Here is a 26,830-nt window from a genome sequence, read left to right as displayed (position 1 = left end):
TAGTGTCCTCTTTTCTTTTTTCTTTTTTAGATTCCACGTATGAGTGATATATGGTATTTTTCTTTCAGGAGAAGTAACATTTTAAAAAATACATATGGATTCAGTTCAAGTAAGGGTTAATAATTACATGATAATTCATTTTCTTATGTTTTCACCAAAATAGTAAAGTTGCTTTCATGCCTGAAAGCTGAAGCAGGTCAGATGACATCCTGTAGTATTTTGGAGATGGAGATGGTGATGAGGCAGGGGTAGGGTATCAGATTAGGTGTTTTATAGGGGGATACTTGGTGGTGATGTTTGCAAACTAGCAAAGGCCCTGTTTTTTTTTTTTTTAATAAAATCTGAGGTCCCTTGTTAAGATCTAGAAAACGCTAACTCCTTTCCTCCCTTCCTTTTCCTTTGCTACTTTGTTCACATATTTTTAAAGGTAGTATTTAATGTATTTATACCTTCTCATCCCCAGAGCAGATTCTTAGGACAGATATAGAAATGTATTTTCAGAGTGTTCTACATTTAGAGTTTATATCAAATATTGAACGTTTAAATTCCTAACAATGAAGATGTGTTATTGAGAAGGAGATTATATTTGAAGTGCTTAGTGTTTGGATATTAGAAAATATTTATTTGTGAGGAGTTTATTGGGGTGTAGAGTAGAGGAGGCAGTTATAGAATTTTCACTACCATGCTTATGCTTAAGGTATATAATTGTTCAGGAGGAAGAACAATTGGAAATTAACAGACCTATAAGGTGAGAGATGGGCCTTACATGATGTTGGACCTCTTTAGTGCTCTAAATGAACTAGCAAAACACATGAGCCTTAAGACAAAAGCCATCTGTTCTCCTGTCTGTTCTCCACTTTATTGATACTCTCCCTCTTCCCCTGTGTCAGTTCTATAGAAAAAAATACCTTTGTGTGCTTGAAACTAGTTGCCTCTCTTTTTCCCCACACACCTGAGGTGTTCCCTGATCTTATTTTGACGCGTTCTTCCTGTATTAAACTCCCCTGATAAAAGAGTCTGTTTCTCTATTTTAATTCTAGGAAGGCAGCAAGACAGATGTGTGCCTTTGAGCCAGCAGTGATACCTTAGTAGCTTTCTTTTTCCCTTCACATCTTTGCAGCTGAGATAACCTGTTTGCAGGAAGCATAAGCTTTTTTGGAAGGCCCCCAGTGTTTTCGGGGGGAAATTGGAGTGGAATAGCAGCCTTATTTGGTCTTAACAAGAATTTTTTTCCCCCTATACTTTATCAAAGCCTTTTGCAGTTGTTCCTAACTATTGCTGCACCTAAGGGTCTTAGTGGTCCCTTACAGTTCCCTAGGTTCTACCTTTCGAGATTCAGATTTTTTAGGTTGAGGTGAAGCCAGAAATCTGCATTTTAAGATATTACAGGTGAAAAGAACCTATTTTCCTAGCGCTTATTATAAATTTCTGAATGCTCAGGTAACGGTCGTCTTTCATTCTTTGTATATTTTCGTGAAGACAGAATTCACCTCCTCTTGAAAGTTTTTAGCTTCCCTCTACTGATTTCTTGACATTTCTGCCAAGCTCTGCATCACTTATCCTTAAAAGCAGCAGCTTCCTGGCTTTTAAGAGAGGGAGGTGGGGACTTTTAATAGAAACTTGATTTCCAAGTGTCTCAAGTGTGAAGCCTTCATTTCCTCCACCTTCCTTGCTTTGTCCTACAGTCAGCTAGAGCAAGACCGAGACGACCTCCCCGGGTCTGGGGAGGAGTGGGGGTCAAGGGGAAAAGCTTGATGTGGATAAGAGAGAAAAAGTAATGGGAGCCAGTGACCCAGAAGAGTGTTTGGTTCTGAGCCGAGTATATATTGGGGCTTCAAATACTGTAAAGATAGAAGATGCAGTTCCTAGTGGTCTCTAATTCTGATGTAGTTTTACAGTTCCTGGTACCCTTGTGGCCCTAGAAAGTTGATTCTGATCTTAACAGTGTAAAGATTGTTGTGAGTAGGTAAGATTATTGCATTGGGAAGTATGTTATGTGTGTGTGCAGGAGTGTTAGAGTATTTCTTTACTATGTATATGTTAAGATGGCATACCCTCTGTTAGTCCAGTCCTTCACCTTTAGACTGTGCATTGGTTTCTAGGACCACCCCATGTTCTGTGATCTGGCTGGTGTAAAGGCTCAGGAGTAAACATGTTCAAATGAATTGCAGAAACTGGGGCAGGGAGGTGACAGCTGTGTGTTTAAGCATTGAAGTGTTTCTGAGAGAAAAACCATCAGTTGCTGTCGCTCACCCCGAGAGTATGAAATTGGAAGCCCACTTACCCTGGAGTGTTTCATAACCTTTACCTCTGGGAAGTCAAGGCCATGTCATTATTAATCTACCATCGCCTGAAAGCCCCCAGGCTCTGCTTTTCATCCTACCATCAGTCATGTGGCAGTGAAAGTCAGGAAAGTCATCATAAGGCCCCCTCTCTTCCTTTTTGCTTCACTCTTACATTCCCTTGGAAAATCAGATTGGCCTGAGAATTATTAACATCTTGGTATTTACAAAATTCATTTACAAAAGGGGGCAATTACTTGTTTATTTTTGCAAGCTGTGATCATTTTTAGCTCACTGTCAGCCTCTCTTCCATCACTCCAGGGAAAAGACTTCTGAGAAAATAACTGTTAAAGTGAGATGAATAAAGTGGCATGGTTTAGGTGCTGTTGGGAATATATATGAGACTTTTACATTGAACAGTGTTGGATGTGAATAGGAGCTCAGTCATTAAAACAGCTATAGCAGAAGGGCCAGTTCCAACTCAGAGTAGTACCTGAGCTTCCTTGAAATCCCCCTTTCTACTTGTGAGGATATCTCTGACTGAATTGTTTACATTGGAATTTCTGCTCCTCACATACAGTATAAGAAGGGATGATGAATGAGTGAGCTTGTTGTACTGACCAGGAAAAATACCTGACTTGGTTAATTCTTTTGATTTCCTGTGAGAATAGTGAGGATATCTCTTATTTGAATTCAGTAAATACTCTTGCTTTGTGTTTTGGGATTTACCAAGTTCAAATCCCCTAAATAAGCCTGGGTTACATTTGGGTCACTGTTTTGTTTCTCCTAGTTTCTCTTTATGATCCAGAGTGGGTGGCCCTGGTAGTAAGACTGAAGAAGGTGAATGCTTTAGCACACAACCTGTGGGGTGCTAATTAAATCAAAGTGGACTCCTTTTGGTGGCGCAAATAACCCTAGCACACTAAGCTTGGAGTGTTATTCTTTATTGTATTCAAGATAAAATTAGTAATTACTGTTTTTGAAAAATGTTCACTTGAATTTGAATCTTGGAGACACAAGTTGGGTTTGGAAGATAAAGCTGGAACTCCATTTTGGGTAGAGATTAATCCATGGTACTCTTTGCCATAATAAGAGGCAGTCACTTTAGAAAGTATCTGTCATAATCAACTGGCTGCCAGTTGTTGCAGCTGATCTTCCACTTGGGACTTAATTCCTGGCTACAGTGTATATGCCATGGAAACCATTGACAAGAGCCCTTAATTAAAAATTTCTAGCTATAACCTTGTATTTCTATCCCCTCTCTTTTTCCTTCTTGGGGCGTTGAAGTTTCTTTAAATTAATCCAATTATATTTAGAGAGAAATAAGTTCTGAAAGGGCCAGTAGCAATCCTGTGATTATCTGTACTTCATCTTGTCTTCTAAGCTTCTACCTCTGGATCTGGGTGTTTGATCTCCATCTTTTGATCTCATGTTTCTCACTTCAACCTTTCTAATAGAAATATTTTCAAAACCACTTGACAGAGACAGGCCACACATTTTGCTCCAAACTTTATAGTAGTCAATAGGAAGAAAAACACAGTTGTACTGTTTACAATGATTCACAGCGTTCAGAATGTAAAAACTAACAAGTTGCTCAGCAAAAGTATAATTATTTGGGGTCTGGGAATGGGAAAGAAAATTTCCCCATGGGTCCCCATAATGCAGTAGTGTAATGAACAGTGGCACACATCTGTATTGTAACTCACTTGTGAATTCATAAGGCTCATGAGGTTAAGGATCTTTGTCTTATTCATATTTCTGTTCCTAGGACTGGAACAGTGCCTGACCCAAAGTAGACTCTCAGTGGATATTTGAATGACTAGTGAATGAATGATTTAATTTTATGATTTCAGTGTTACTGAAAATGTTGTTAGAAACTGATGTGTAAATCAGTGAAAGCAATTCCCCAGGGGCCTTTAGAGTATCTAGGATTAGGTCTGCAGAGTTAGAGGTCAGATCTAGAAAGAGAAGATGGTTAATAGTACCTGGAGTTTTGTCCAGTTACTATTCTGCTACACTTAAACGCTAAATCTAATTGTCTATCATTTGCTCTGCAACTAAAGGGAATTTCCTTGTTGCCTTGGTAATGAGTATGATTCTTTGATGACTTCACTTCTAGTGTAGAAGAAGAATGAATGGCATTGTTAGCTGCAAAATTTTGTTGGTGGTCTCTGACTTTATTTCAAGGAACACGAGGAAGCAATACAAATTGAATACTTATATGATAGTTTCTGTGTACCAAGCACTTTCACACATGTAATTTGTATCTTGGGGCAGCCTGGAATGTCTCAGTCTTTTCCCTCAGCAGGTATCATTTTCCTTATATTGTCTGAGGATTTGCCAAATATGAAAGGGAAACAAGAAGAAAAGTGAAAGATATCTTCTGAAGGACACAGTTTAGAACTATCTTGTTCCATGATGAAAAATACAGTGATAGTGATTCATGGGGGTGTTTGTCTTTATGAAATATATATCATGTTTTCTGTCCTGTGCTGCTTATATGGGCTCTCTCCTCTTCTGCACAATTCTCTTTCTCATTTTATCACCAAACTTTTGAAAAGAAAAGACAGTTACTGGGAGATGAGTGACGATCGTGCTGAAACTATTGGCATCAGTCAGTTAGTTGGCTTGCTGTTTAAATCTTGAGTGAGAATGAGAGAAGTGAAGTATGTGGATCAATCTGAATATCCAATGCCTGTGTTTAGTCAGTGAGGACAGGTTTCTCTTCTGATTTTGGATACAAGTTGTGTTTTGAGGAGTTTTCACTTGGTAGCAAATAAGGGCGCTTCAGATTCCAGCAGTGTTCTTCCCACATAGGGACTTGCAGGGGGAGAAGAAAGATTTGTTAGTGGTTGAAGTTTTGCAGGAGAGAAGTGGGGGAGGGATGAAGCAGAGGAAGGTTTGCAAATGCATATGACACTGAGTTAAAGGGGTCAGTGCTGCCTGCAGATGCACAACCCCATTTGTGCACTTGAGCATGGCCTGGGGGAGCATTGGCCTGATGAATGCACAGAGAGATGCGTTTTGATCGAGGTAATTTCCCTCAGAAATGGGTCTCACCATCCCATGAATCAAAACCTGTCAGCAAGGAGCTAAAGATGGAGTGAAGTTTATTGTACGTTTGTTTCCATGCGACACCGTCACGCTAGAAGGGTCAAGTGAGAGAGATCATTAGAACTGTGTTGATTTACTGGGCCTGTTGTGCACTTTCCCTGCAGGGCAATGAGGAAAGAGGCTTTAGGAGGGGAGCTGAGGGGCACTGGGTGGGGAGAGAAGGGCAGGCATGCACAAAATAAATAGAGCTCCTATTGGTCTCTGCGGGTGAGAGGTGGGCAGGCTGTTCATAGTGGGTGGGGGGATCTGTATTGTTTGTTTTTTTTCTCTCTAGAGCTTCTGGTAGGTTTGGAGCAGATGCTCTGCCTGGATCTCCAGGAGAGGCACCAAGGGATTTAAAAAGGAAGCTCATAGGGAAATCTCTGATACTAGCCTTAGTGGCTAGAGAAATATATCCACCTGACCCCACTCCCTCTTCTTTTCCTACCTTGTTCTTTCCTCACTTTTGAACTAAAAAAAAAAAAAAAGAAAGAAACCAGGAAATTTAATTTAGAAGTCAAACTCTACATTTTAGGATGTAGCAAAGTAGAGAACCAGAGGGAAGGCTGTCCCACATATTCTGAATGGATCTAGGCTTTGTGATGAGATTTGTGAGGAAATGGCCCCATGGTTTGTGCTGAGAGAATGGCTAGGTTTCAGAAGTAGCATCTCCCTCTGTGATTTGAACTTGCTGATGTACCCCTAGCTGTATACCCGCTAGCTCTGAAAAAAAATACATAGTGGTAGTTGAGCAAGATACAGTCTAGTCCTACCTCTCCCCGAGAAGGGTATGGTATGCTCCTTTTATTCCCCCTGAAACTGTTTCTTGCTTGGCCTGGAGGCTTAATGAAAGGGAGGGCTTTCATTTAGAATATTCTATAGATGTTCTCATTTTGAAATTTCCATTTATATTTCTTAATCACTTTTATCTTAGTGGCGGTAGACAAAAATCAAGAAAACTTTCCCTAGAGACCTTGGTAAGGAAATAGTGAGGCCTGTGTTCATTGGAAATCCTAATTCTTTTCATAGATTTCAGCAGATAGAAGAACCAATTAGCCAAAATTAGAAACAAGTTCACTTGTGAAAATGTTTAGTATGAGACTACTAATTGGTGTCCTTTCCCTTGATCCCTAGTTAGTTATAAAGTGGAGGCGAACGGTATAGTAGAGAAAGGATAGAATCCTAGCATTGACTCAAGTTATTTCAGAGATAACGGAAGTAGTTGAAGTAGTTTGCAACTGCTTTTTAGCTGAGGGTCCTAGTGATCCTTCTTCCCTTGGAAATTAAGCACTGCTTCCTTTCTGCTACTGTTCTTCCAAAGAAATGCTTATGTGACATACTGGAGAATATGGTAAAGTTAAGAAAGTGGGTTCTTGAGTAAAATGTCTTGGGTTCCACTTGTGGCTCTTCCACTACTATTTGTGAGATTTGGGCAAGATACTTAGTTTCTCTAAGGCTTAGTTTTCCTATCTGTGAAATGAATTTAGTCATAGTACCTATGTTTAAGATTGTTAAAACATAAATGAGATTAATATTATCATCATCATTATTTTAACTTACGATTATTAAAGACAAGAAACTTCTTTTATTCTTTGGAACCTGGCTCAATGTTTTACAGTAGTTTAGAGTACATTAATTATGCTCCCACTATGGATTTGCTCATGGTTATAATGAAAAAGGCAGAAAAACTATGTAGGCAATATTCTATTCTAGTAATACACTATTAAGTGATAACTCCTGTATAGGAGTCTTCAGTCCTTGAATAGCCACCAACCTTTCTTAGCTCCTTTCTTCCTTGCTGGAAGGCAGGTGCAGTAAAAGGGAGAAAATGAACATGCTTCTCAAGTTGAAAGAGCTGGAGTAAGAACAGGAAAGTACTGCTGCCTGCTGTGTTCAGAGAGCAGGGCAGGTGGGCAGACTGAACGCAGAGGCTGTAGGGCCACCCTGCTTTGGACCAGAAGGCGGCTCCCTGGTCGTCAGGGCAAAGGTAGCTCCTCGGCTGGAGTTGAGAGTAAAGGTATTTTAAACATTCCCATGTTTCTGTAGTTCTGTTTATTGCCTTTCCTTTTGGCTCTGGTTTTGGGGACACCCAGAAACTTGCCTACAGACTGCAGGAATATGAACTCCTTAGGGCTTTTTTGTTTTTTTTTTAAATCCAGCTCAGGAGCACCACACAGAAGCTTGTTCAAAAGTCTTTTTGAGCCCTTTTAACCTGACCTGTGGATGAGGGTGGTTATGTGTGTATGGAATGGAGGGTCTCCTGGGAGAGGATAGGATCTTTGTATACATCTCACACACACAGACACACACACACACAGACACACACACACCCCTCTCACCTAATTTTAGATGTTTCTAATCCTACTGCTGGCCTTTTGATTACTGGTGACAGGGTATTGGGGCAGGGCAGGGGAGATGGAAAAGGAGAAAACAGCTGTTAAAGTGGGATAAGTAAAGTGGTAGGGTTTAGGTCCTGATGGGAATATAATATAAATGAGACTCATATTGAACAGTGTTGGATGTGAACAGTAGCTCAGTCTTTAAAATGCTATAGGAGAATGGTTAACTCCTATTCACAGTAAGCTGGAACATTCTCTCTGGTTACAGGGCAGATACATGAGTCTTGGATGCTTGGAAAAGGTCCAGAGTATCTCTCTCAGAGAGATGACTGCTGCTGTTTCCTTATTTTAAAATCATTTCAAACTATTCAGAACTTTCTGTGACTTTGCTAGGTGTTCATAATGCTTAGCTTTCTTTGTTAGTTCTTCAGAAACACCACTCTGGCTCTCTTCCCCTTCCCTTGGCAAGTGAATGGAACATGTAAGCAGTGTTCAACAAATAATTTGGGTGCCTTCTTCTAGCCTGCTCTCTGCAGGTGTTATTTAGTAAAGCCTCATTTTTCCGTGTCTCTGAACTACAAAAATTCCTTCAGCACAAAAGTTTGTTTGATGAGTATTTTTTACTGTTTTCTTGACTCTACTTGTCTAATGAGTATTGAGGCCCTACTTAAGATTGTTTTTAGTCATTCCAAGGACAATATGCTACATGCTAGCTTATTCAGTTTTCTGTTCTTTATGTTTGTGTGATCCTTAGTTCTTGACACAAGCTTGGCTGGCATATTGTGACCAATAAGTTATAATTTCATTCCCATTTACCTTGTGAATGGAGGCTAGCTTGTTTAAACTCTTTTCTTTATGCCTGAACAGTCTGAGGATGACGAGAAGCTGAAAAAGAGGAAGGAGCGATTTGGGATTGTCACAAGTTCAGCTGGAACAGGAACCACAGAGGATACAGAGGTAAAATTTACTGAGAACTGCTTCCTAGAGCCCTTGAAGGGAAAATAAGGGTGACAAACAGTGGAGAAACATTATTATTTCTCTGGCTTACTTCTTAAGTGACCAGATGACAGGATCTTTTGTCCTTTGCTTAATATCTGTTTTCTGGGTAAAGTAGCCCCACAGGTAATTCACTGTTAGAGCTGATAAGCCTAGTAGGAAAGAGTGCAAGATATGGAATCAGTTAAGCTTGGATTTGAAGAGTAGCTGTGGCACTTAGTATCACAGTATTACTTACAAGTTATGGTAGTTTTCTGCCTCAGTGTCATTATTTGGGAAGTGGCAATACTAAAACCTACTTCAAAGTGGTATTTTAAGCATGAGATGATTCTATATAAAATATTAGACACAGTGCCTGTCATGTTAAGTATTCAGTAAGTAGCAATGTCTGTGATTATCTGCCAAGCATTTTCTTTGATCATTTAATGAAGGCCATGTCCAACCCAGACACAAATACAGTTGTGCCTAACTGCCCTCTGGAATAGGAGAGTGGGCTCAAATGAGACTTCTTGTTCTTATCACTCTGTTTACAGATAGGCTCTCAAAATGAAAGAGTGGTTTACCCCTTAAAAAAAAAAAAGACTTGTGTTCATCCATATCTCAGCGTTCTTTGGAGTAACTCGCATTCACTGAGGCCCTGAGCATTGGCAGACTGCTCACAGCTCTCGGAGCTTTAACGGATGTTTAATGGATGATATTGATTTGCTGACTTGAGAATATCTATAATGGAGACCAAGTGTCACCTGAGGTGTACATGAACAGTTGAAATAATGAATATGTTTAGAATTATAGAAAGTTAGATGGCAAGGAATTTGGAATGTTGCTTCTTCCATTTGATCCAGATTTACTTCTTTCCATCTACCTCTGGAGATGGCCTCTGAAAATCTGTTACCTCATATACTCAAAATAATTATAGTCTCTTTATGAATAAATATCAGGAACAATCTTGTAATAAACACTGAAAATTTTAGAATCTGATCAGTTTACATTTTCCACTAGGGAAAAAACTAAAGTAGTTTGTATTCTTTGTGCTACTAATTCAGGATAAAGCATTGCATGGTGTAAGTAAATGTAGCTGATACTTGCCAGCATGAGCTAGAAGTAAACTTAGGCTTATTTTAATTCTAGTTAAAAATTACTCCCTCTTTGCCAGGGAATCCATTGCTAAACCAGGAGTGCTCACTAAATTGGTAAATTTGGCCTCCAAGATAAGGCAGGTGAGGATTTTGTGGGGTGGAAAGGAATAGTAGCTTTTTGGGGGCAAGTAAGTGTATGTAAGGGAGTAGTAACTTCTGAGGCTGATGGAGTTTACATGAACTTTTGATTCCAGAGAATTGTGTAAGTGATGCAGGCGGAGTGCGCTGGGCTTACATGTACTCATCTTTTCTTTTTAATCTAAACTAAATGATTCCCCTCTTTGCTTTGGGGCAGTGGTTGGAGTGAAGGTGAAGGACTCAATTCTGTTTTGTAAGTCACTCCCAGAGCAAAAATACCATCCTCTTTCTCCCCTCTACACATTGTATGCCCTCCAATGCTGCCATCCTTAAGAGATCCATGTTTGGCCTCTTCCCTGTGCCTCCCCCTTCCCTCAATTTATTCTGTTGGCACTGAAAATTTATATGCCTCTCTGTGGATTGGGAGGCCTGAGGAATAGTTGCTGATTGGGCCTAACAGCCCAGAATGGCATCCCCCGTCACCTTCTCCGTGACATAACATTGGCCAACCTTTTGTTCTTTGAAATCTCCCATCTCTCCACTGACTGGAAGACTTTCCCTAGCCTGTTAAGGTTCCATTGTTTCCAAGCTAACTTTCTATAAGGCCGAGTGGCCCTTTCTCCTTTAGGAATCTTTCTATTTTCTATGACTGTTCTTCTCCTCTCCCTCCCACCCCCTGCTCCCCACAGTCTTCTCTTTACCCTCCTTTTCCACCAGACCTCCCCAGCTCTGGATAACTAACTGGATAACTGAAGAGATTCAGACATTAAATCTCTGGCCGCCAAGCTTAAGCTCGGCCTGCCTTCCTTCTTGGACCTTGTGACAGTCCATGAGAGTTTAGACTAAAGCCAGGAACCCAAGCCACTGTGTCTTGCAATCTAATTTTTTTCTTGCTTTTTCCTTACAGGCAAAGAAGAGGAAAAGAGCAGAGCGCTTTGGGATTGCCTGATGAAAAGCTCTTGATGCTTTCTGTTCTCTGGTGGTTTCCATCTCTGACTCTTCCTGGTCACATGTATGCCTAAAATGCAGTCATGTGCTGAGGTCCTGCCTCGCAGTGAGGGAGCATGTACCCCAGGTACATCCGTGAACTTCAGCAATTTGACTTATTGCTGTTCCAACTTTTAGGTTGTTGTTGTTGTGTTACTGTTTTTTAATTATTATTTTGCTTGTTAATAAAAAAAAAAACCAGAAAAAAGAACAATGTGTTTTATCAGGTGCTCCTTTTGAGTTCTTAGAGCCAGATTAGACCAGATAAGGGGAGCTTCAGGGGTAAATACTATAGAGAATTAGCCATAATGCCTTTATCCTTTAGAAAGGAGAACAAGGAAAAGGATTGAGTCTATCCCTTTAAGTCTGTTTATTCCCTTCTCTCATACTCACAGGCATCCTTTTACCTCTTTATTCTCCATGAAGAGGCCAGGTTTCACCCTGAATCTTTGCTTTAGCAGGTTGGCCTGACCCATTGGGATAAAACTGTGGGTTTTAGGAGGTGCAAAGGATATAAATACAAGGGCTAGTGATTGGTAGTCTATTATGGAATGGAGTCCAGGGTCCCTATTATCCCCATTTTCAAGAGTGCTACAGCCAGTATGTGGGACCCTACCCTGTTGGCTATGCAGTTCAGGAAAGGAGATAGGCTGGGTACCCCTCAGGACTGGAAGAAAATACAGGGATTCAAAGTATGACAGGATGTCAGAGGTGTTAAGCGTTAGTACCTAGATCCTTGGGAATGTAAGTTGTGGACTAGAGGCTTCTATTTTTTAATCAAGCCTTGTGCTAGTTTAGTTTGTCTTCTTCTGTTGCAGAAATACCCTTCTGCAGTTTTGGTGGTAGTGTTTCTCAAATATTACTAAAATCCATTTTCTCTGCTGAGCCTCTTACTTAGAAAGGTTTGGCTCTCCGTAAGCAGACTGCTTGTTTGCATTTAAAGTTTCATATAGATCTGAGACCTGCTGCTTAATCTTTTTGGATTTGTTGGTATAGAGTTTCTCCTCTTAATCTTTATTTCTGTACAGCTATATAAGGTTGGGTTTTATTCGGGTTTTTTGATAATAAAACTTAAGAACCTGTCACCTCACCGGAAGACCTTGGTACCGTGATCAGATCCCATGTTGCTGTGGTGTTAATTCCTTGTTCCCATTTCTACTAACACCTCTGTCTGGCTTTGTGATGAATAGAAAGGTAATGGTTTGATCCCCTTCCTAATGATCTCTTTCCACAAAGTCCCTTTGTTTGCTAGAGGACAAGGACCTAAGTTTAGATGCCTAAGAATACGCTGTTTTGGAGAACATATCCAGAGATTGCCTGTTTGTCCACTGGTTGTGAATTTTGCCCCATTCTGAGACTTTGGAGAAAGGAACAAAAGGGAACACTGGTTAAACTTCTTCCATCTCTTTCCTCTGGCCTCTACTGTCGGCCTCCCTTTTCTTTTCTCCAGGCCCTGATCTTGAATTTAGCTTTTCCCCTCTTACTCTGTCTCTCTGAAAACAGAACCAGAGAGAATTTGTTCAGTTTTTTAGCTTTAGAGAGTTTATATTTTCAGTAAGGGTTTTCTACCCAAAATAAGAAATAGGTAAAGGAATGGAGTAGATGCTGATAATGGAGTGGAGTACTAGGTCCTTCAGAAGTTCTCTTCACTTTGTTTCCTTATCCTCTATAATGTTCCAGATAGTTATTCAACCTCCCTATCCCCACCCCGAGGATTCTCTTCCTGAAGCCTAATCATTCTTTTCTCCACTCAACTCACTTTTCCCATTTCTTAATACAGTGTTTCTCAATTTGTGTGGATTTTTTACTAACCCTTTTCATCCCGTTCCAGCAGCTGTTCTTATGTTGGTCAGGAGTCTCACCTCCAAGCCTGATCACCAAATCCTCCTCTTCCTGTCTCATTGTAACCATTCCACACATACTTGTTGAGCAGGAATAGTTCAGGATGCCTATGTCTTTTACTAATTCAATCTTAAAATGGTAAGTCCCTTGAAAGGCAAAACAGATACCCATGCTTACAATTCTTTATCTGAGATCCAAGTACCCTTCCTTCCTATCCCCGAGTCTCTTTAGTGTAGCTAATCCAGGATCCAGATGTAGTTAGCCAACCCCAGTCTTCTTTCCCCTGTCCTGAGGCTGTGACATTCTCTGCATACCTGGAAGCTCTTAATGAGGGAGTCTATAAAAGATGCTGGAAGGAACCAGTTTCCTCCGCTGTAAATCTGTACCTTTTTATGGTTCTCTAGGATCATTCTCTTTTTCTCTACCATCACTCTAAACTGCCCTTCCCCCTCCCCAAACCCTGGGAACTTGTGAAGACACAAGGCTAGAAGCTTCTTTGGGGGGTGAGGGCTATCAGGAAGGAAGATGTGAATAAGAGCAGGACTTCTCGGTGCTGAGTTTGAGTCCTGTTGTCATATCTGACATGAGAAACAGATGAGGGGAAAGGAAGGAATTTACACAAATAAGGGAGAAGAACAGTTTTCCCCTATTCTCTTTTGTAATGGCCTCTGACGATTGGAATCCTCCAGAATCTAATCTTCCACTCTTGCTACATGTCCACACTCCTCTTGTTTTGCCTTTCAAAGGGACTGAAAAACGTCAGACTTCACAAGTTTGGGGACCCTTTGAGCCCGAAGTGCTCCCAGCTTTCTCTTTGTTTTCCTTTCTCAGTTGTCCCTGCCTTTCGTTTTTCTAACCTCTCAGATCACTGTTAACAGGTAAGTAACAATGAAATACTGTACTGCAACTCTTTTGGTGTAATTCCTTGTTCTACCACACTAGCTCAGCTGGTTCCCAGACTCTGTGCCAAAAGCAACCCTATTGTGAAGATTGCTGTGAGAATTGACACTATCATATTATGTACTGAGCACAGTTTGCTTAACATAGCTTGAATAGTAATCTTTCCATAAATATTAGCTCTTAATTTTACTAGGTGATTTACAGTGGAAACATTCTTTTCCCTGAGTAGAGTCCAGCTAGAAGAAAGGGGGCTGAGTGGACTAGTTTGAGAGTTTGTATGTGTATGCTTACTGCAGATGCTGGTGCATTTGGAGGTTAGAGATATGGGAGGAGTCCCAGTTGCTCCCTTAACCCCAGCTCACGTTGTGGCCAGGGCCACTGACTTCCCTCTTCTGCATGACCACCCACCAGAAGCTGTAAATGCCACTGCCTGTTGGTTCCTAGCTTCCTGACATGGGCCAAGACAGAGTATAGGATAGCTATTCATGCATTGAGTTGCAGGAAGTCATCTTGCAGTCTCTTCTGGGTGTCCTCTCAATGTAGGAAACAAGCATTTGGGGGGCAGGGACCTATTTTTAGCTCAGGACAAAAGGTAGGGAGAAGTGTGGGTAAAGCACTTCCTTGGGGGGACAGTACAGTCTGTGGCACTCCTGTCCTCCCCCAACCTCAGTCTTGTAATTGGTCTGCGGTGGGGTCAGTCCACTGAGAAAACTGACAGGACAGAGAAAGCATGGTTGCACTTGAGCCCTCAGTGGCCCTGTCCCCCATCTGGATCAGATTGATGTCACAGGAACTTTCCTTTGTTTCCAGATACGAGTTAGGCAAGATTCCTTTGCTATCCCCAACTCTTTAGGCCCTAGGGAGACATTTTTATGGTGGAATCAATATTTGAGATGCTTAACCACTCTTGGTACACTGGCAAGTTGAATGTTGGTTTGGTTTGAGGATTTTGTTGAAGAAACCTTAAGATCAGGGAACTGCAGGAGAATAGGGTAGACATTAGCTAGGTCATCTCAAGAGAACTTTTAGATCTTCTGTTCTGTGGAGGCTGAGAGAGGGTTTTTGTAATCTTTGAGACAGTTTAGGATTACGTCTCCAAAGAAGAGTTGTTCTAAGTCCCTTCTCTTTCCTGTCCCTTGCCCAACTTCCCTTGGGCTGCACATCCCATCCCTCATCCTAGGTGCCCCTTAGTGTTTTCCGTTGCTTCAGAGACCCCATCTTCTTAGTCCTTGAACACAGGGTTTCATTCTCTCTCAGATCGTCTGCTTCCTGGTCTCCAAGGTATAAATGTGGCGCTTGATTAGGGAGAAGAGCTCATCACTGAATTCTAAACTCTTTGACTGCTTTTATTTTTCTTTTTTCAGGTTCAAGTGCTGGATTGTGTCATGTGACCATCCCAAAACTCAGAGCACCCTATGGCCATCTTTGTCCTCTGTCACATAACTTGAAAACTGCCTGATGGCCTTTTTGCAGTGGTTCCCTCCAGGAAGCCTTGGTCTCAGTGAAGAAGTCCTTTCCCGGCATTCCAGTGCCCCTGTCAGCCCCATACTCCTCAGACACCCTTAACAAACAAAGGCAGTCACGCACGTGGTGTAACAAATACACAAAGTAAATAATAATTACACTAATTTTGATCGGAGGGGCACTGACCAGGTCCATACACATCATAAGGTGGGAGATGGGGGGTGGTTGCTGGGCTGTGCCCCCAGGCTTCTTTACCTCATGCCTCTTTGGGGGTGGGGAGGACCAGGCAAATGAGACTTCAACTCATAGATATATGTTCATAGAGAAAGACCCCCTCCAAAGGTCTTTATTTGGTGATATTAAAGGGGCATATTCTAAGTGTCCCCCAAGTCTAATGCCCCAGCTCTCTAGAATTTGTAGAGGGAAGTCACCCGATGCCTGTTGCCCAGCCCCCACCCTGTGCCAACATGAAGAGACATGGGCATTTGACCTTAGAGGAGGCATCTTCTGTTCTTCACTTTCACTTCTCTCTCCCTCTCCTTCCACCAAGGAAACGTGGATGGTGTTGATGGTCAGGTGTATCTTGTTCTCCAAGATTGGGGCAGAAGGAAGGATGAAGAACAGGGTCAGAAAGGAGAGGCTGGGGTTAGCGTAGCTGCTATATGGGCAGAGGTGAGTTAAAATGCTTAACAGCCCTTGCCCATTCCTATACCGAAATAATTCATCTTACTTTTTCACTGGGGATGGGAATAAGATGCCAAAACTCACCAGCATCACCTTTCCAAGGGTGGTCACATACCTTTGCCCCTTCTACCAGCTGGACCAGTCAGGAAAGTCATGCTCTTGGGAAGAACAAGCCTTCCAGGTCAGCTCTCCAGCTTGGACTTGACTTTAGTTCAGTACTGTTTGCATCAAAGCGGTAACTGTTGGCTCTAATTAGAGTGACAATTTTGCTGAAGGTTCTTTTCCCCTCCTCTCCTGATATCCTCCAGGCTTTTGCCCAGAGCCAAGAGGTCTGGTGGTGAGGTATGAATAGGGTGCAGATCAGGAGATTCTCAACTCCTTGGCTTCAGGCACTGTCCAGCTGGGAGGCAGAGGGGAACTTGTACTCGGAAGCCTGTGACTCCTCTAAGCCTCACATCTCTTCACCACTACTCTGGTGCCCTGGTTATCTGTCCCACAGCGAGAGGTATTTTATGTCCATAAAGTGCCCGTGGTAAGTGCTCAGAATTCATCTCTTGGCTGTGGCGGGTGCTGCTAGTTCTCATTCCATCGAGGGGAAGAAACTGAGGCACGGTGAGTCCAGAGGAGGGTGGGTCAGGATTGTGGAAGGAATGAATAGGCCCAGCTAGTGACTTGGAGTGGCAACCAGTCCCTGCCTGCTTCCTAGCCTTCCAAACCAGGGAGTCTCCATCCTTCCCATCTGCTCTAACTGGCCTTGTCAGATGCTTTTCCCTACTGTATTGTCCCCTCCCTGCTGCCAGGTACTGCTAGATTCCAAAAAATAAAAGATAAAAATAATTATAGACACTCTGCTCCCTTGTTCTCCCCTCTTCCACCCTGAGCTTTGGGTTGGGGGACTAAAATGTCCCCCCTCCAGAATCCCTTCCACCTTGGTCTGCCGGCTCTATTCCCTAGCCCAGAGCAGTGATTTGGATTCAAACGCCCTGTAACCTTCAGCCTCCTTACTACTACTTTCTTGACCCCTCCTAATGCTGCCCAGACTAGGGGACTCTGGGCTTTCTACTCTTCTTTTTATTGACCTGAAGATAAAGGCTGGCAGCAGAGGCATTCCACAGGCTCTTTGGTCTCTCTCTTAGCTGGGGGGAATTTGGGCATGAGTAGGCCACACCTCTGCCTAAATAAGTCAGTACTATGTGGGTGGACCTGAGGGTTAGTGTAGTGGCTCTCATAGATCCTGGATGTTGAGTCCCACTCCCCCCACCCCTCCAGCTCCTAAACCCTAACTTACTGTTTCTGTGACTGCTGGAATTCAGTTCAACCCATTTGGCTCAGGAAGGTTTTAAGTAGAGTGATTTGGGGTTGGAAACTTCCATGTGTCAGCCCTCTTGCCCTCTACTCCCATTCTCAACCCTGGAGGCTTTAAACAAGTGCTTAAGTAGATGGGTACTGAGGGAGAACAGGGTTTGGGGAATAAGGGACAAATGGGGCACCGTGGGCAGGGGCCCTTCTATTTCAGTAAAGCCAAATACCAAGAAAGGAAAAGTCACAATAAATAAATAAATAAAATTCCAAAATCCTCCCTTTGCCCCTGCCCTCACTTCCCTTCCCCCAGCCACTGCTGGAGAGAGAAAGGGAAGAAGCTAAGAATGAATTTTGATTTCTTCTCCTACTGAGAATGGTAGTCAGGGGATCTCCCCAAACCATACCAAGCCCCTCACCTTGCCAGTGGAAGAAAGGAGGCTTGGTGTGGGGCTTTCTCTTAAAACTCCGTTTCGGTTTCTCTCTCTATTTCTGCCTAGTCTCTGTCTCTTCTGCATCTCTATCCTTTTGCCTTCTCACTGCTGCACTTTTTGTTCCTCTGTCTCTATCCCTCTGCTCTACCTTTGTCTCTACGTCTCTCTGTCTTCTTGCCAAACGTTCTCACCTCAAACCTCTAACACTCCCCACCTGACCATGCCCCCTCCTCTTCCCCTTTTCCCCCAAACCCCTCACCTCTCAATCCCCCACCTGCCTCCCTCTGTTGTATTGCACACTGCTTGGGCAGGGAACAAGGTGTGATGTTCATGGGAAGAGGTGGAGGGAGCTCTTGGGCCTGGGGGCATGGGGGTCAGGGCTGAGGGTTCGAGGGGTAGGGTCTGTGAGGGAGGCATCCTATCCCCCACCTTAGGAGCAGCCACAGCGATCAACCACCATGCCAGGGATCTTGCCGTAGATAATCTGCTGCTTGTCATTGAAGTAGAGCATGTTGATTGGGGACATCTTGGTGGGGGTACAGCAGGGCCCAGCAGAGCCTCTTGGATTAGCCTGTTGCACCAAGTGGGTGTGTGGATACTTTTGCATGAACATGTACTCGCACTGGCCGGAGCAGTAGTTGGCCTTGTAGCGTTTAGGTGCAATGATCCAGTCCCAGCCAAAAGCCTCAAAGTCCACTGTGAGGGGATAGCGGCAGCAGCGGGACTCACTTGAGTGCTCATCGCAGTCCAGGCCCAGGTTCCGCCGGGACCGTTTTGTGTTCTCTAGGACTCGAAGCTCCATGAAAGGGTGCTGGGGGTGAGGGAGAGGAGAAAGAGATGTGATATATTCCCCAAGAGCTCCTACTCCCTGTTCCTTTCTCACCTGCCCCTCAACAGGAGTATCAGAAACGGAGACTGTTAGCCTTTCCCCTGCTCCCGTCCCCAGCCCGTCTTCTGCCCACTCTTCCTGCCAGCTAGCCATCTCTCCCTCAATTCACCTTCCCTAATTCTTCTCCTGGCAACCTGACCCTCATCACCCCTGGCCCAAGGTCTCAACAACAGCCCATCTCTGTGTTTCCACGAATCTATTAACACACCACCCCAAATCCAGTTTCCAGCTGTTGCCTGCCTTGGATCTTTGAAACGTGATTAGCACCCCATCACTACCACCTAATTGCGCCTCTAGAATCAGCTCCGGAACCTAGAAAAATAATATTGGTCCTCAGCCCCCTTTACATTCCTGGTCTACCTTTTCCAACATCCCACCTCCTCAGGGCCAGGTTATACATATCTGCCAATATCTCAGGCTCCCTGCTCACCAGCCCCTCAGCTCCTGGCCCCAGGGAAGTGACAGCCAGGTCTGTGCCACTGGGATCAAAGGCGTTGATCTCGATGCCCCAGTTGCTCTGTGGCTGGCGGAACCAGCTGTGTAGCACTTGCTTGAAGTCGATGCTTTGCCAGTGGCCGGAGCGCGAGTGCAGGTCAATTTTGAGTGAGCGGATTCGGATGTGACGCCGGCCTCCGCCCCCTCCCCCTGCAGTCCCTTCCCCAGTTAGGGGTTTCAGTCGCAAGATCTGCAGGTAGACTGTGGCTGGGCGGGGCACAGGCCGTAGATACACCCACAGCTGGGCCTTCAGTACCTTTGTGAACATCACCTTGGGGCTGAAGTGGAAATGGCAACAGAGAGGGCTGCCATCCGTCTGTACCGCAGGGTCCGCTGAAAAGAAAGGGCACAGCATGAGTGAAGAGTGTGGAGGGGTCAGCAGCTATTGTGGGCACTGGCAATCCCTTCAGCCTGTTTTCGAGTTCTTACCCCTCTCTCTTGCCTGTTTTGTTGACTGCAGTGTCACTGGTACCCAGAACCCCCGTCGCTCTTTCCCTATAAGATGGTTCTTTCAGGCCTTACTGATCTGTACCCCTTCCTTACCCTGTTTGCCCTAATGCATGAGTTCCCTTCTACCAGATAACCTGCAAAGACGATTATTAGGGAATTCTTCAACCTGCAACCTCTCCTTCCTCCAGCTTTCCACAGCATGTAGGGCTTCAACTTTTCCTGAACCTTTGATGCTCTTCATGGAAGCCAAACCTCATATCACACCTGCTGTCCTCAGGTCACCTTGCCCCGTTTCTGCTCTGTTTTGTCTGGTGGCCAAGTGGAGCCTGGCACAGCCCCCCCACCCCAAGCAGACGGCCTCAAAGAATGGATAATCCAGGGTCCAGATAGGGAGCATGGGCCAAATTTATTCCATGAAGTAAGCCAGAATTCAGATCTAGGCTTCTGGCATCATTCCCACTAGAAACCACACACCCAAAAGTATGCAATACTCAAGCACTCATGCATCTGACTCTTCACTTCTTTGACCTTCAGCTGCTTCCGCAGCATCACCATCACTGCTTCCACTTTTAAGGGAGGAAAAACTGCCTCCCGGGTTTTTTCTCATACTTCCCTGGAGCATCAGAAATAATAGTCAACACACCACGTCAGATGTAATCACTCTTCTTTTCTCCTCTGAGCTTCCTTTGGTTTCTTAGTCCAGTGCCAATAAGTCTTTACAAAGGTTTAACATCCCAATTTTACGTTTTGGCCCATTTCCCCTTGTTCTGGACTATAAATTGACCCTTCTTGGGTTTAAAGGATGATTCTAACCGTATCTGCTGCTGCTTCCGTTTCAGCTCCTCTCAGTTCCCCTTTCTAATTTCTTAAATTAGTTGGGAATGCCCTAAATCATGTTTCCATTGGATAGGAATATCCATTTTTATGCTAAACAGGAAGAATCAGGAATGAGCTTCCAGAGCCATGTAAGTATGATCAGGAAGTCCAGGCCCTTATGTGTCTGTCATACCCAGGTCTTGAGTGCTGCGTAACCACAGATAATTTAGCATCTGTTGTCTCCTGTCAGCATTCCCCAACCCCCACCGGAAGAAAGGGAAGACACTCCAAGTTAAATGGGAAGGAAAGTGCTTAATGATCTTCATATATTCAGGACACAAGACACAAAGTTCCTCTGCAGCTTACTTTCCCCGTGGTTTTTCTCTGAGGCCCCAGGGCACTGATAGTCCTCCCCGTTATCTTAACTCTGGCTGGAGCTGCAATGGGGTAAGGTTTAGGGAGTGGAGATTTGGGGATTAGGAGTCTCTGGGGCAAGGTAGTCGCTGGTGATATGGAGAGTGATAGCAACAATTCGAACAGTGTGCTATACCTAATTTCAGCAGAGATTCTTTTATTTTCCTGCCTGTCTTCACCATTAGGTGCTAATCTTGCTGAAAGTGGACACTGTGTCAGTACTATTTCTGTTTTGCTCACCATTGCAGCCTTATTGCCTCCCATAATACCAGGCAGTGCTCAATAAGTGCATGCTGAGTTAACTCCCTAAACTCCCAATCTTAAATTATATAGGCAAGTGCCTGAAAGTTCTTCCTGGCATCTAAGCACTGTTCTTTGACTGCAGTTGAAGTGGGTTTTATCACTGTCTGCCATATTAATCAGTGTCTGACCTCACTCACCAGACTTCTCAGTGATACAGATAATTCTTGCTTCATAGGAGTGCTGAGCATTAAATAAAGAATTTGAAAATAGTAGTAGTTTCTCAGTAAGTGGTTTATTATTAGTTTTCTAAACTCTAAACATATTTCCCTACCTAAACCTGCCCAAGGCTTAGGGATGGGGGACTGGGCGCCAGTCTTTGGTTCCTTCAGGCAGGTCCCATCCTCACCCCTAGGAACCACCATACACTTCTCACCCAGTGGATATAAGGACAGTTGGTACTATAAGGGGACAGGATGAAGACATATGGAGGAAGAAAAGGGAAAGCAGAAGAGACAGGGGAGAGACTGAAGATGGCAAGGAAGGTAAGAATAGAGAAGAGATTTTAGAGATGGGGGTAGGTTAGAAGAGAGAGGCAGTGAAATGGAGGAGAGAAGGAAGAGAGAGGGGAAGATCATGGCAGAGAGAGAAGAACATGGGAGCTGGAGAACACCAGGAGAGAAGGAGGGACGCAAAAGGAGTGGGTGAGGGTTAAGAAGCCAAAAGGAGGGAGGTAGCTAAGCCTAGTGGGAAAAAGAGAAAGGATAGAAGGATACAGAGGAAGGAACAAAGGAGAAGCAGGTAGAGCCACAGAGGAAACAAGAGGCTTGAGAGAGTCCCCAACACACACATAGGCCCAGCTCCCAAGGGGAGGGGAAGGAGCCACATCTGTGTTGGATTGATCGGGTTGGTGGCAGGCAGCAGGTCAGGTTTAGTAGGCGGCTGTGGTCTGGAGAGAGGTCATTGCACTATTTTCAGCAAAAGCCCAACCCCCTCCCTGCTCACCACCTCCTCCTCCCCCCACCTCGCCACCCCCAAACACCAAACACACTTTCCTCACCCTGGCTGGAAGGCCTAGGGGCAGGAGGTTGGGCTGAGAGGGCAGGGGCCTCTTGGTGTAGGGAGGAGAGAGAAACTGAGGGGCTGGGCTTGGCTCCCAGAAGGGCAAGGGGGCTGGGTTCCCAGGATGAAGGCTGGGGTGGGAGAGCCCGAGAGGGCGGAGGGAACTAGGGCAGGCACTGCAGCCCAGGAGAGGTGGGGGCTGGGGTCCAGGGTTGAGGGCTGGGGGAGGGGAAGAAGGGGGAGGGGAGCGGAGGCCATCTCTGCTGACAAACACCTCCCCCGATTAGCAGAGCACAAGTCTCTTATTAAAGCGGGTCCCTGGGGATTAGACTATAAAAGTCTCTTTTTCCTTTTCCCCTCTCTCCCTCCCCTTCCCTCTGCTCCCCCTCCCTCTCTTAAGAGCTCAGCTTAGCTCTTAAAGGGGACGCACAATACCTGGCTGGAGACCCAGTTCCCTAGTTATCCAAGTCCTGGGGTGGCAAGAGGGTAGAAGTTGGGGTGGAACCCCATCTACTGGTGTCCTTCCCTGTCCTGTCCACCCCCTACGTCTAACCTGCACTTCCCAAACTGTGCGTGTGTGGTGTCTGTTCCTTCCTGCATCTGCATTACCAGGGCTAACTCTGGGCTCAGGCCTATTGGTTAAGAGATGCTAGGGACAGAATGAGGCAGGGGGAAGCCCACGGCTCCATCACTCATTCTGGAAAGCCTCTCTCACACACTCCACCACATAGACCAAAGTATCGTTTCTTTCTGTATCCTTCATCTTCTTCTAGCAAACTCTTCTTCAGAATTCCTCTACCACTGTTTCTAACTCTGTTATAATTCCCCACCCCCAACCCTGTCCTCTGTCAGTCTCAGACTGACCCCAGCTTCTATAAAGCAGAAGCCTTAAGAACAGAAGGGAGACTGAGGAACCCAAGACCAGATCCCAGGCCTTCCCACCCCCAACCCCAGGTTAGTTTACTAGTCCTTTGAGTATTCTTTTCTTTACAGCCCTGACCAAGCACTGTGGAGTTAGCTTTGCAGAAAAACTGGTGGCAGTGTGAGGCACTCAGCCTCCCAGATGCACACCTGGGTTCCAGTGCCTCTCCCTTGGGGGTGGGCCACTAGGACTCCCCTAGGCCCCCAGCTTTTTATGACCCATCTGCCAATAAACCAGTCTCCCCCTCTTCTGTTCAGAGCCATAAAACCAAACAGTGGGGGGGGGGCGGCGACTTTGCCAAACCACTAGGGAATAAGAGGGCCTGGTTCCCTGGAGTTGTTGGGGGTTGGGGGAGACCTCAGTGGGGGAGGGGAAAAGGGAGTCATCTGACCTTAGGGAGAGCTGGGGGGTTTGGGTGTATGTGCTGGGGAGTGTTGGCCTGGATTTTCCAGGCCATAAAATTTCAAAGCAGCTCAAGTCTATTAACATGTTCATCTTCCGTTTGGCCAGGAGCTAGGATGCCTGGGTTTCCTCTCCCTCCCATGTACCTCTTTCTTTTTCTCCCTAAGTGTTCCTCTCTCTCCTCAAGCCTGGTTGCGGGTAGGGGCGGGTGAATATGGGATACAACACTAAGGTTTGAACAGTTAAACGGGTACCCTTAGCCCCAGCGCAATGGAGTTGAGTTCTTTGAGCTCGGTCAGTAAGAGAAGGCACAGCTTTTCCAGCCCCTTGAGAGACCCGATGTCAAAAGGGCTCCAGCTAAAATGGGCAGCTGGGCTGCCGGGAGAGATACAGGGCTCCGGGATCTCGTCCCCGGGAGAGGGAGAGGGGCACTTGATTTTCTGCAGCCCCGGGGGCGCGTTGCGAAGCCCAAGGTGGAAGGAGTGGAGAGTTGGTGCCAGGGCCATTGGGAAGCGGAGAGCACTGCAACCTGGCTAGAACTGCGGGGGTCCCGAAGCCTCCCGATTCTGTTCTCCAGCCTCTCCACCACGGCCCTTCAGGACTGAGTTGCTGCCCCTTCCCCTCCGCTGCAGGCGGACCCTTGCTTCCCCAGAATCCCCGCAACACCGGTCTTTTCTGCACACCCAGGGTGGGAGTCGGTATCTCGCAATCCTTTCCGTTTGCCCCCTCACCTCCGAGGACGGGGCGTGCACACAACTCTGCAGCCCATCTCCACAGCTCGAAAAACTTCTTCGGAACAGCCCCCGCCCCCCAATTCATCAAGTTTTCGCCGAAAAGGCTTTCCGGCCGGAGCAGCCAGGAGCGCCCCGCATCAAAGCGGGAGGCGCTCACTTTCCCCGAGCGGGAGCTGGAGCCCGCACCCCACTGCTCACGTCCCACCAACCACTTACTCTCTTGGGCCATGCTAATGACAGTCTCAGTGGTGGCGTGGTACTCGTCCTCCTCCAAGAAGTCCTCGGGCTGCAGCGCGTCGCCCTGGAAGTCGTGCAGGTCCAGGATCTGCTGCAGCGGCGGCGCCTTGGGCAGCAGCTGCTTCACCACCTCGCGGCTGATGTTGGGCGCCTCCTTGAGCCGCAGTTTGCTCAAGATCTGCGACTTGATGCTCTCCAGGCGCAGCTCGCGGCTATGCTGCCGCCAGACGCACACGGGGCAGCCGTCGGGCTCGGGCGCCACGGACGGGGCCGGCCGGCTCGAGCGCTCCCCCCCGGCCCCCGCCGCCGCCGCCACCGCCGCCGCCGCCGCCGCCGCCGCCGCGGGGCCCTCGGCCGCCTCCCCCCGGGGCCGCAGCTCCAGGGCGAGGAGCAGGAAGCCCAGCAGCAGCGGGGCCGCGAGCACCATGCTGGAGGGGAGGGGAGGGAGGACTGGGGGGCGGGGACGCCGGAGTCCCGCGGGGAGGGGGCGGAGGGAGGAGGGAGGGAGGAGGAGGGGGTCCGGGCGCCGCGGGATTGGGGGCTGCCCGGCCGAGGGGGGGCCGGGGGGGCCGGGGGCGGCGGGCGCGCGGGCGGGGCGGGCGGGCGGCCGGGGCGGGCGGCTGGGGGGGCCCGAGCCCGGGCCTGGCCCTTTATAGCCCCGGCCCCCGTGTCGTCAGCGGCCGCGATTGGCTGCGGAGCCAACAAAAGAGGCAGCGCTGTCATCCGAGGCGAGAGAGGGAGCCGGAGAGAGCCGAGGAAGAGAGAGAGAGGGAGGGAGCGAGGGCCCAGAGAGATGGAGAGACAGAGATATTGGGGTGGGGGAGAAGAGGGGACAGACAGACAAAGTCAGAGTCAGAGAAATCGAAGAAAGACTGAGAGATAAAGGGGAAGAGGCAGATCAGAGACACAGAGATAGAAAGAGCTGGAGGAAGAGGACAGAGACAAAGGTGGGGAAGACACAGAGAGGAGAGACTTAACTAAAGAGACAGATAAAGAAGGAAGGTGACAGGCATAACAAGTTGGGGAGTTAGAGTGGGGAGAATCAGAGACAACGATAGAGGAGGGAGACCAGAGGGAGGAGAGAGTTGTGGCTAGACAGGAGGGGAGATGGCAGTCTATGGACCAGATAACAGGAGGTCAGGGGTGCACAGAGATGGAAGCTGGGCAGAAGAACTGATGGGACGGAGACCAGAGCCCTGGGAAAGAGAGATACAGAAAAATCAGGAGGAGGAGGTGCAGGAGGCACAGAGACTGGGAGATACCAAGGGAGCTTCCTTGGTAGACACAGAGGAAGCAGACACAGAGGATCAGAGGAAGGCAGAGATAGGAAGACAGAGACTCCTGCGGAAGGAAGAACAGCCTAGCCCAAGGCTGACTCTCCTAAGTCAGCCTTGGTGGAAGCACGGAGAGCCCGATGGAGGCGGAGATGGAGGATTTGAGCCCAGAAGGGCCCTAGTTACCAGAAGCAGCCCCAAAAAGATGTTTGAAGGGGGTTTGGAGGGAAGCAGCAGGCTGGGCTCAGCAGGGGATCAGGAAGCACAGCTTGGGATGGAAGGATTGACATGGGGGTCAGTGAGGAACACTAGGAGAAGAGGCCAGAGACAATCTGAGAAGGTGGAGAGGTGGTGGGAAGCCCTGAAACAAGAGGAAGGCTTAGAGCTGGGAAGAATGTGAACTTGAAATTGAGGCTTGAAAGGGAATAAGGGAGTCAGAGGCTGGAACAGACAGGAACTGGGGACCATCAGGGGAGGAGTGGGAGGGATCAGGGCTGAGACCACTGTGCTTGCAGAGAAATCTTGCCTCTGAATTCCTAGATGTACTTTTGGACCTGCAGGATCTTCGAAGTCTGAGAAGGGGCTTGTAAGTCGCAGGGGTGAGGGTGAGAGAGAGGTCTGCTCTCCGTGCCTGAGCTGCAGACAGCAAGTTGTGAGGGGAGAGACCCAGATGTGGGATGAGCCCTCATCTTCAGATGTAACACGAGGTACCAGTAGCAGAGCAGAAGAGTGCTAAGGTACTAAAGTGTTCCTGGGGTACTTAACTTCTGGTTCTGGATACCTCTTCCCAGACCTCAGTTCCTTCAGGCTGATCTCTTGAGTCTAAAGCCCTAGAGGTCAATGGGCAAATAACCAACAGACTGAAAAGGTTCGAGGGCATCCGGTCAGATCTTGCTCGTTTCCTGGCACACACAGTGCTTATTGAATAAGTGGGTGACCATTATTGGGCTTCTCAGGCAGAACAGAGTGACACTGGTTTCCTTTTTGGATTAGATGGAGCACTGGGTGTAAGGACAGAGTTGGGCTGGGAAGCTGAAGTGGAATGAGAGAAGAAAGTGGGAGTCCAGATGTGAAGGAGGAAGGTGGGTAGGGATTAGGAGGACCAGGCTGGGGATCTTTGAAGAGATGACCTATTTCATGGAGAACAGGAACTAAGACCGCAGCAGAATGGAAAAAAAAAAACTTAAGACAGCCCGTTCCCTCCACGACATGGACATCTCAACACTTCATCAAGTTTCTTCATCTATAAAATAGGATCATATTGCCTATCCAGCAAAATTGTAAACTCCTTGAGAGAAGAGATGGTGTCACCTCTTTCTTCCTTCGAGGAGGTGGCCCAGCTTTCACTTCTCCACCAAACA

General features: G+C 46.4%; 2 protein-coding genes across 6 annotated transcripts in view; one reads left to right on the top strand and one right to left on the bottom strand.

Annotated features, from left to right (window-relative positions):
- LOC140700056 (SAP domain-containing ribonucleoprotein) overlaps positions 1-16,643 on the top strand; it is a 46,579-nt gene extending 29,936 nt beyond the window's left edge. The window contains exons 10-12 of one of the 2 annotated variants that reach the window (XR_012078271.1): positions 8,582-8,671; positions 10,832-10,999; positions 15,018-16,643. Coding sequence is in view for 1 of the 2 variants with exons in the window: in XM_072972595.1 (XP_072828696.1) it covers positions 8,582-8,671; positions 10,832-10,873 (132 nt within the window). In the remaining variant the exon portion in view is untranslated. Of the gene's footprint in view, positions 1-8,581; positions 8,672-10,831; positions 11,120-15,017 lie in introns of those variants that run through there. The other variant, XM_072972595.1, reaches the window with a different exon arrangement.
- LOC140700054 (growth/differentiation factor 11) lies at positions 4,836-24,622 on the bottom strand. Of its 4 annotated transcripts, none has more exons than XR_012078270.1 (5): positions 24,175-24,622; positions 18,854-19,251; positions 17,964-18,345; positions 17,090-17,211; positions 4,836-5,102 (listed from the first exon to the last, which is right to left on the bottom strand). XR_012078270.1 is itself a non-coding variant. In XM_072972591.1 (4 exons), the coding sequence occupies exons 1-3, from the start codon at positions 24,620-24,622 to the stop codon at positions 17,965-17,967; spliced, it is 1,227 nt and encodes a 408-aa protein (XP_072828692.1). In that variant the 3' UTR covers positions 15,430-17,211; position 17,964. The 4 variants fall into 4 exon arrangements, 1 of the variants encoding a protein (XP_072828692.1); XR_012078269.1 differs by lacking the exon at positions 4,836-5,102 and adding an exon at positions 11,245-12,899; XR_012078268.1 differs by lacking the exon at positions 4,836-5,102 and adding an exon at positions 15,430-15,705 and having other exon boundaries at positions 15,917-17,211.
- Between the last annotated feature and the right edge of the window lie 2,208 nt (positions 24,623-26,830).

Source organism: Vicugna pacos, chromosome 12 (genome assembly GCF_048564905.1).
Source record: "Vicugna pacos chromosome 12, VicPac4, whole genome shotgun sequence".
NCBI classification, from domain to species: Eukaryota; Metazoa; Chordata; class Mammalia; order Artiodactyla; family Camelidae; genus Vicugna; species Vicugna pacos.
The sequence above is the reverse complement of the archived record's forward strand: the minus strand, read 5'-3'. Positions and strand labels throughout refer to the sequence as shown.

Bases quoted from the DNA above. Each gene is read 5' to 3' on its own strand.
- LOC140700054 (XM_072972591.1), bottom strand. From the start codon at position 24,622: ATGGTGCTCGCGGCCCCGCTGCTGCTGGGCTTCCTGCTCCTCGCCCTG. The intron at 19,252-24,174 runs GTAAGTGGTTGG...CTTTCTTTTCAG, and splicing joins CATTAGCATGGCCCAAGAGA to CGGACCCTGCGGTACAGACG. The intron at 18,346-18,853 runs GTGAGCAGGGAG...CCTCACCCCCAG, and splicing joins GGCCAGGAGCTGAGGGGCTG to CACCCTTTCATGGAGCTTCG.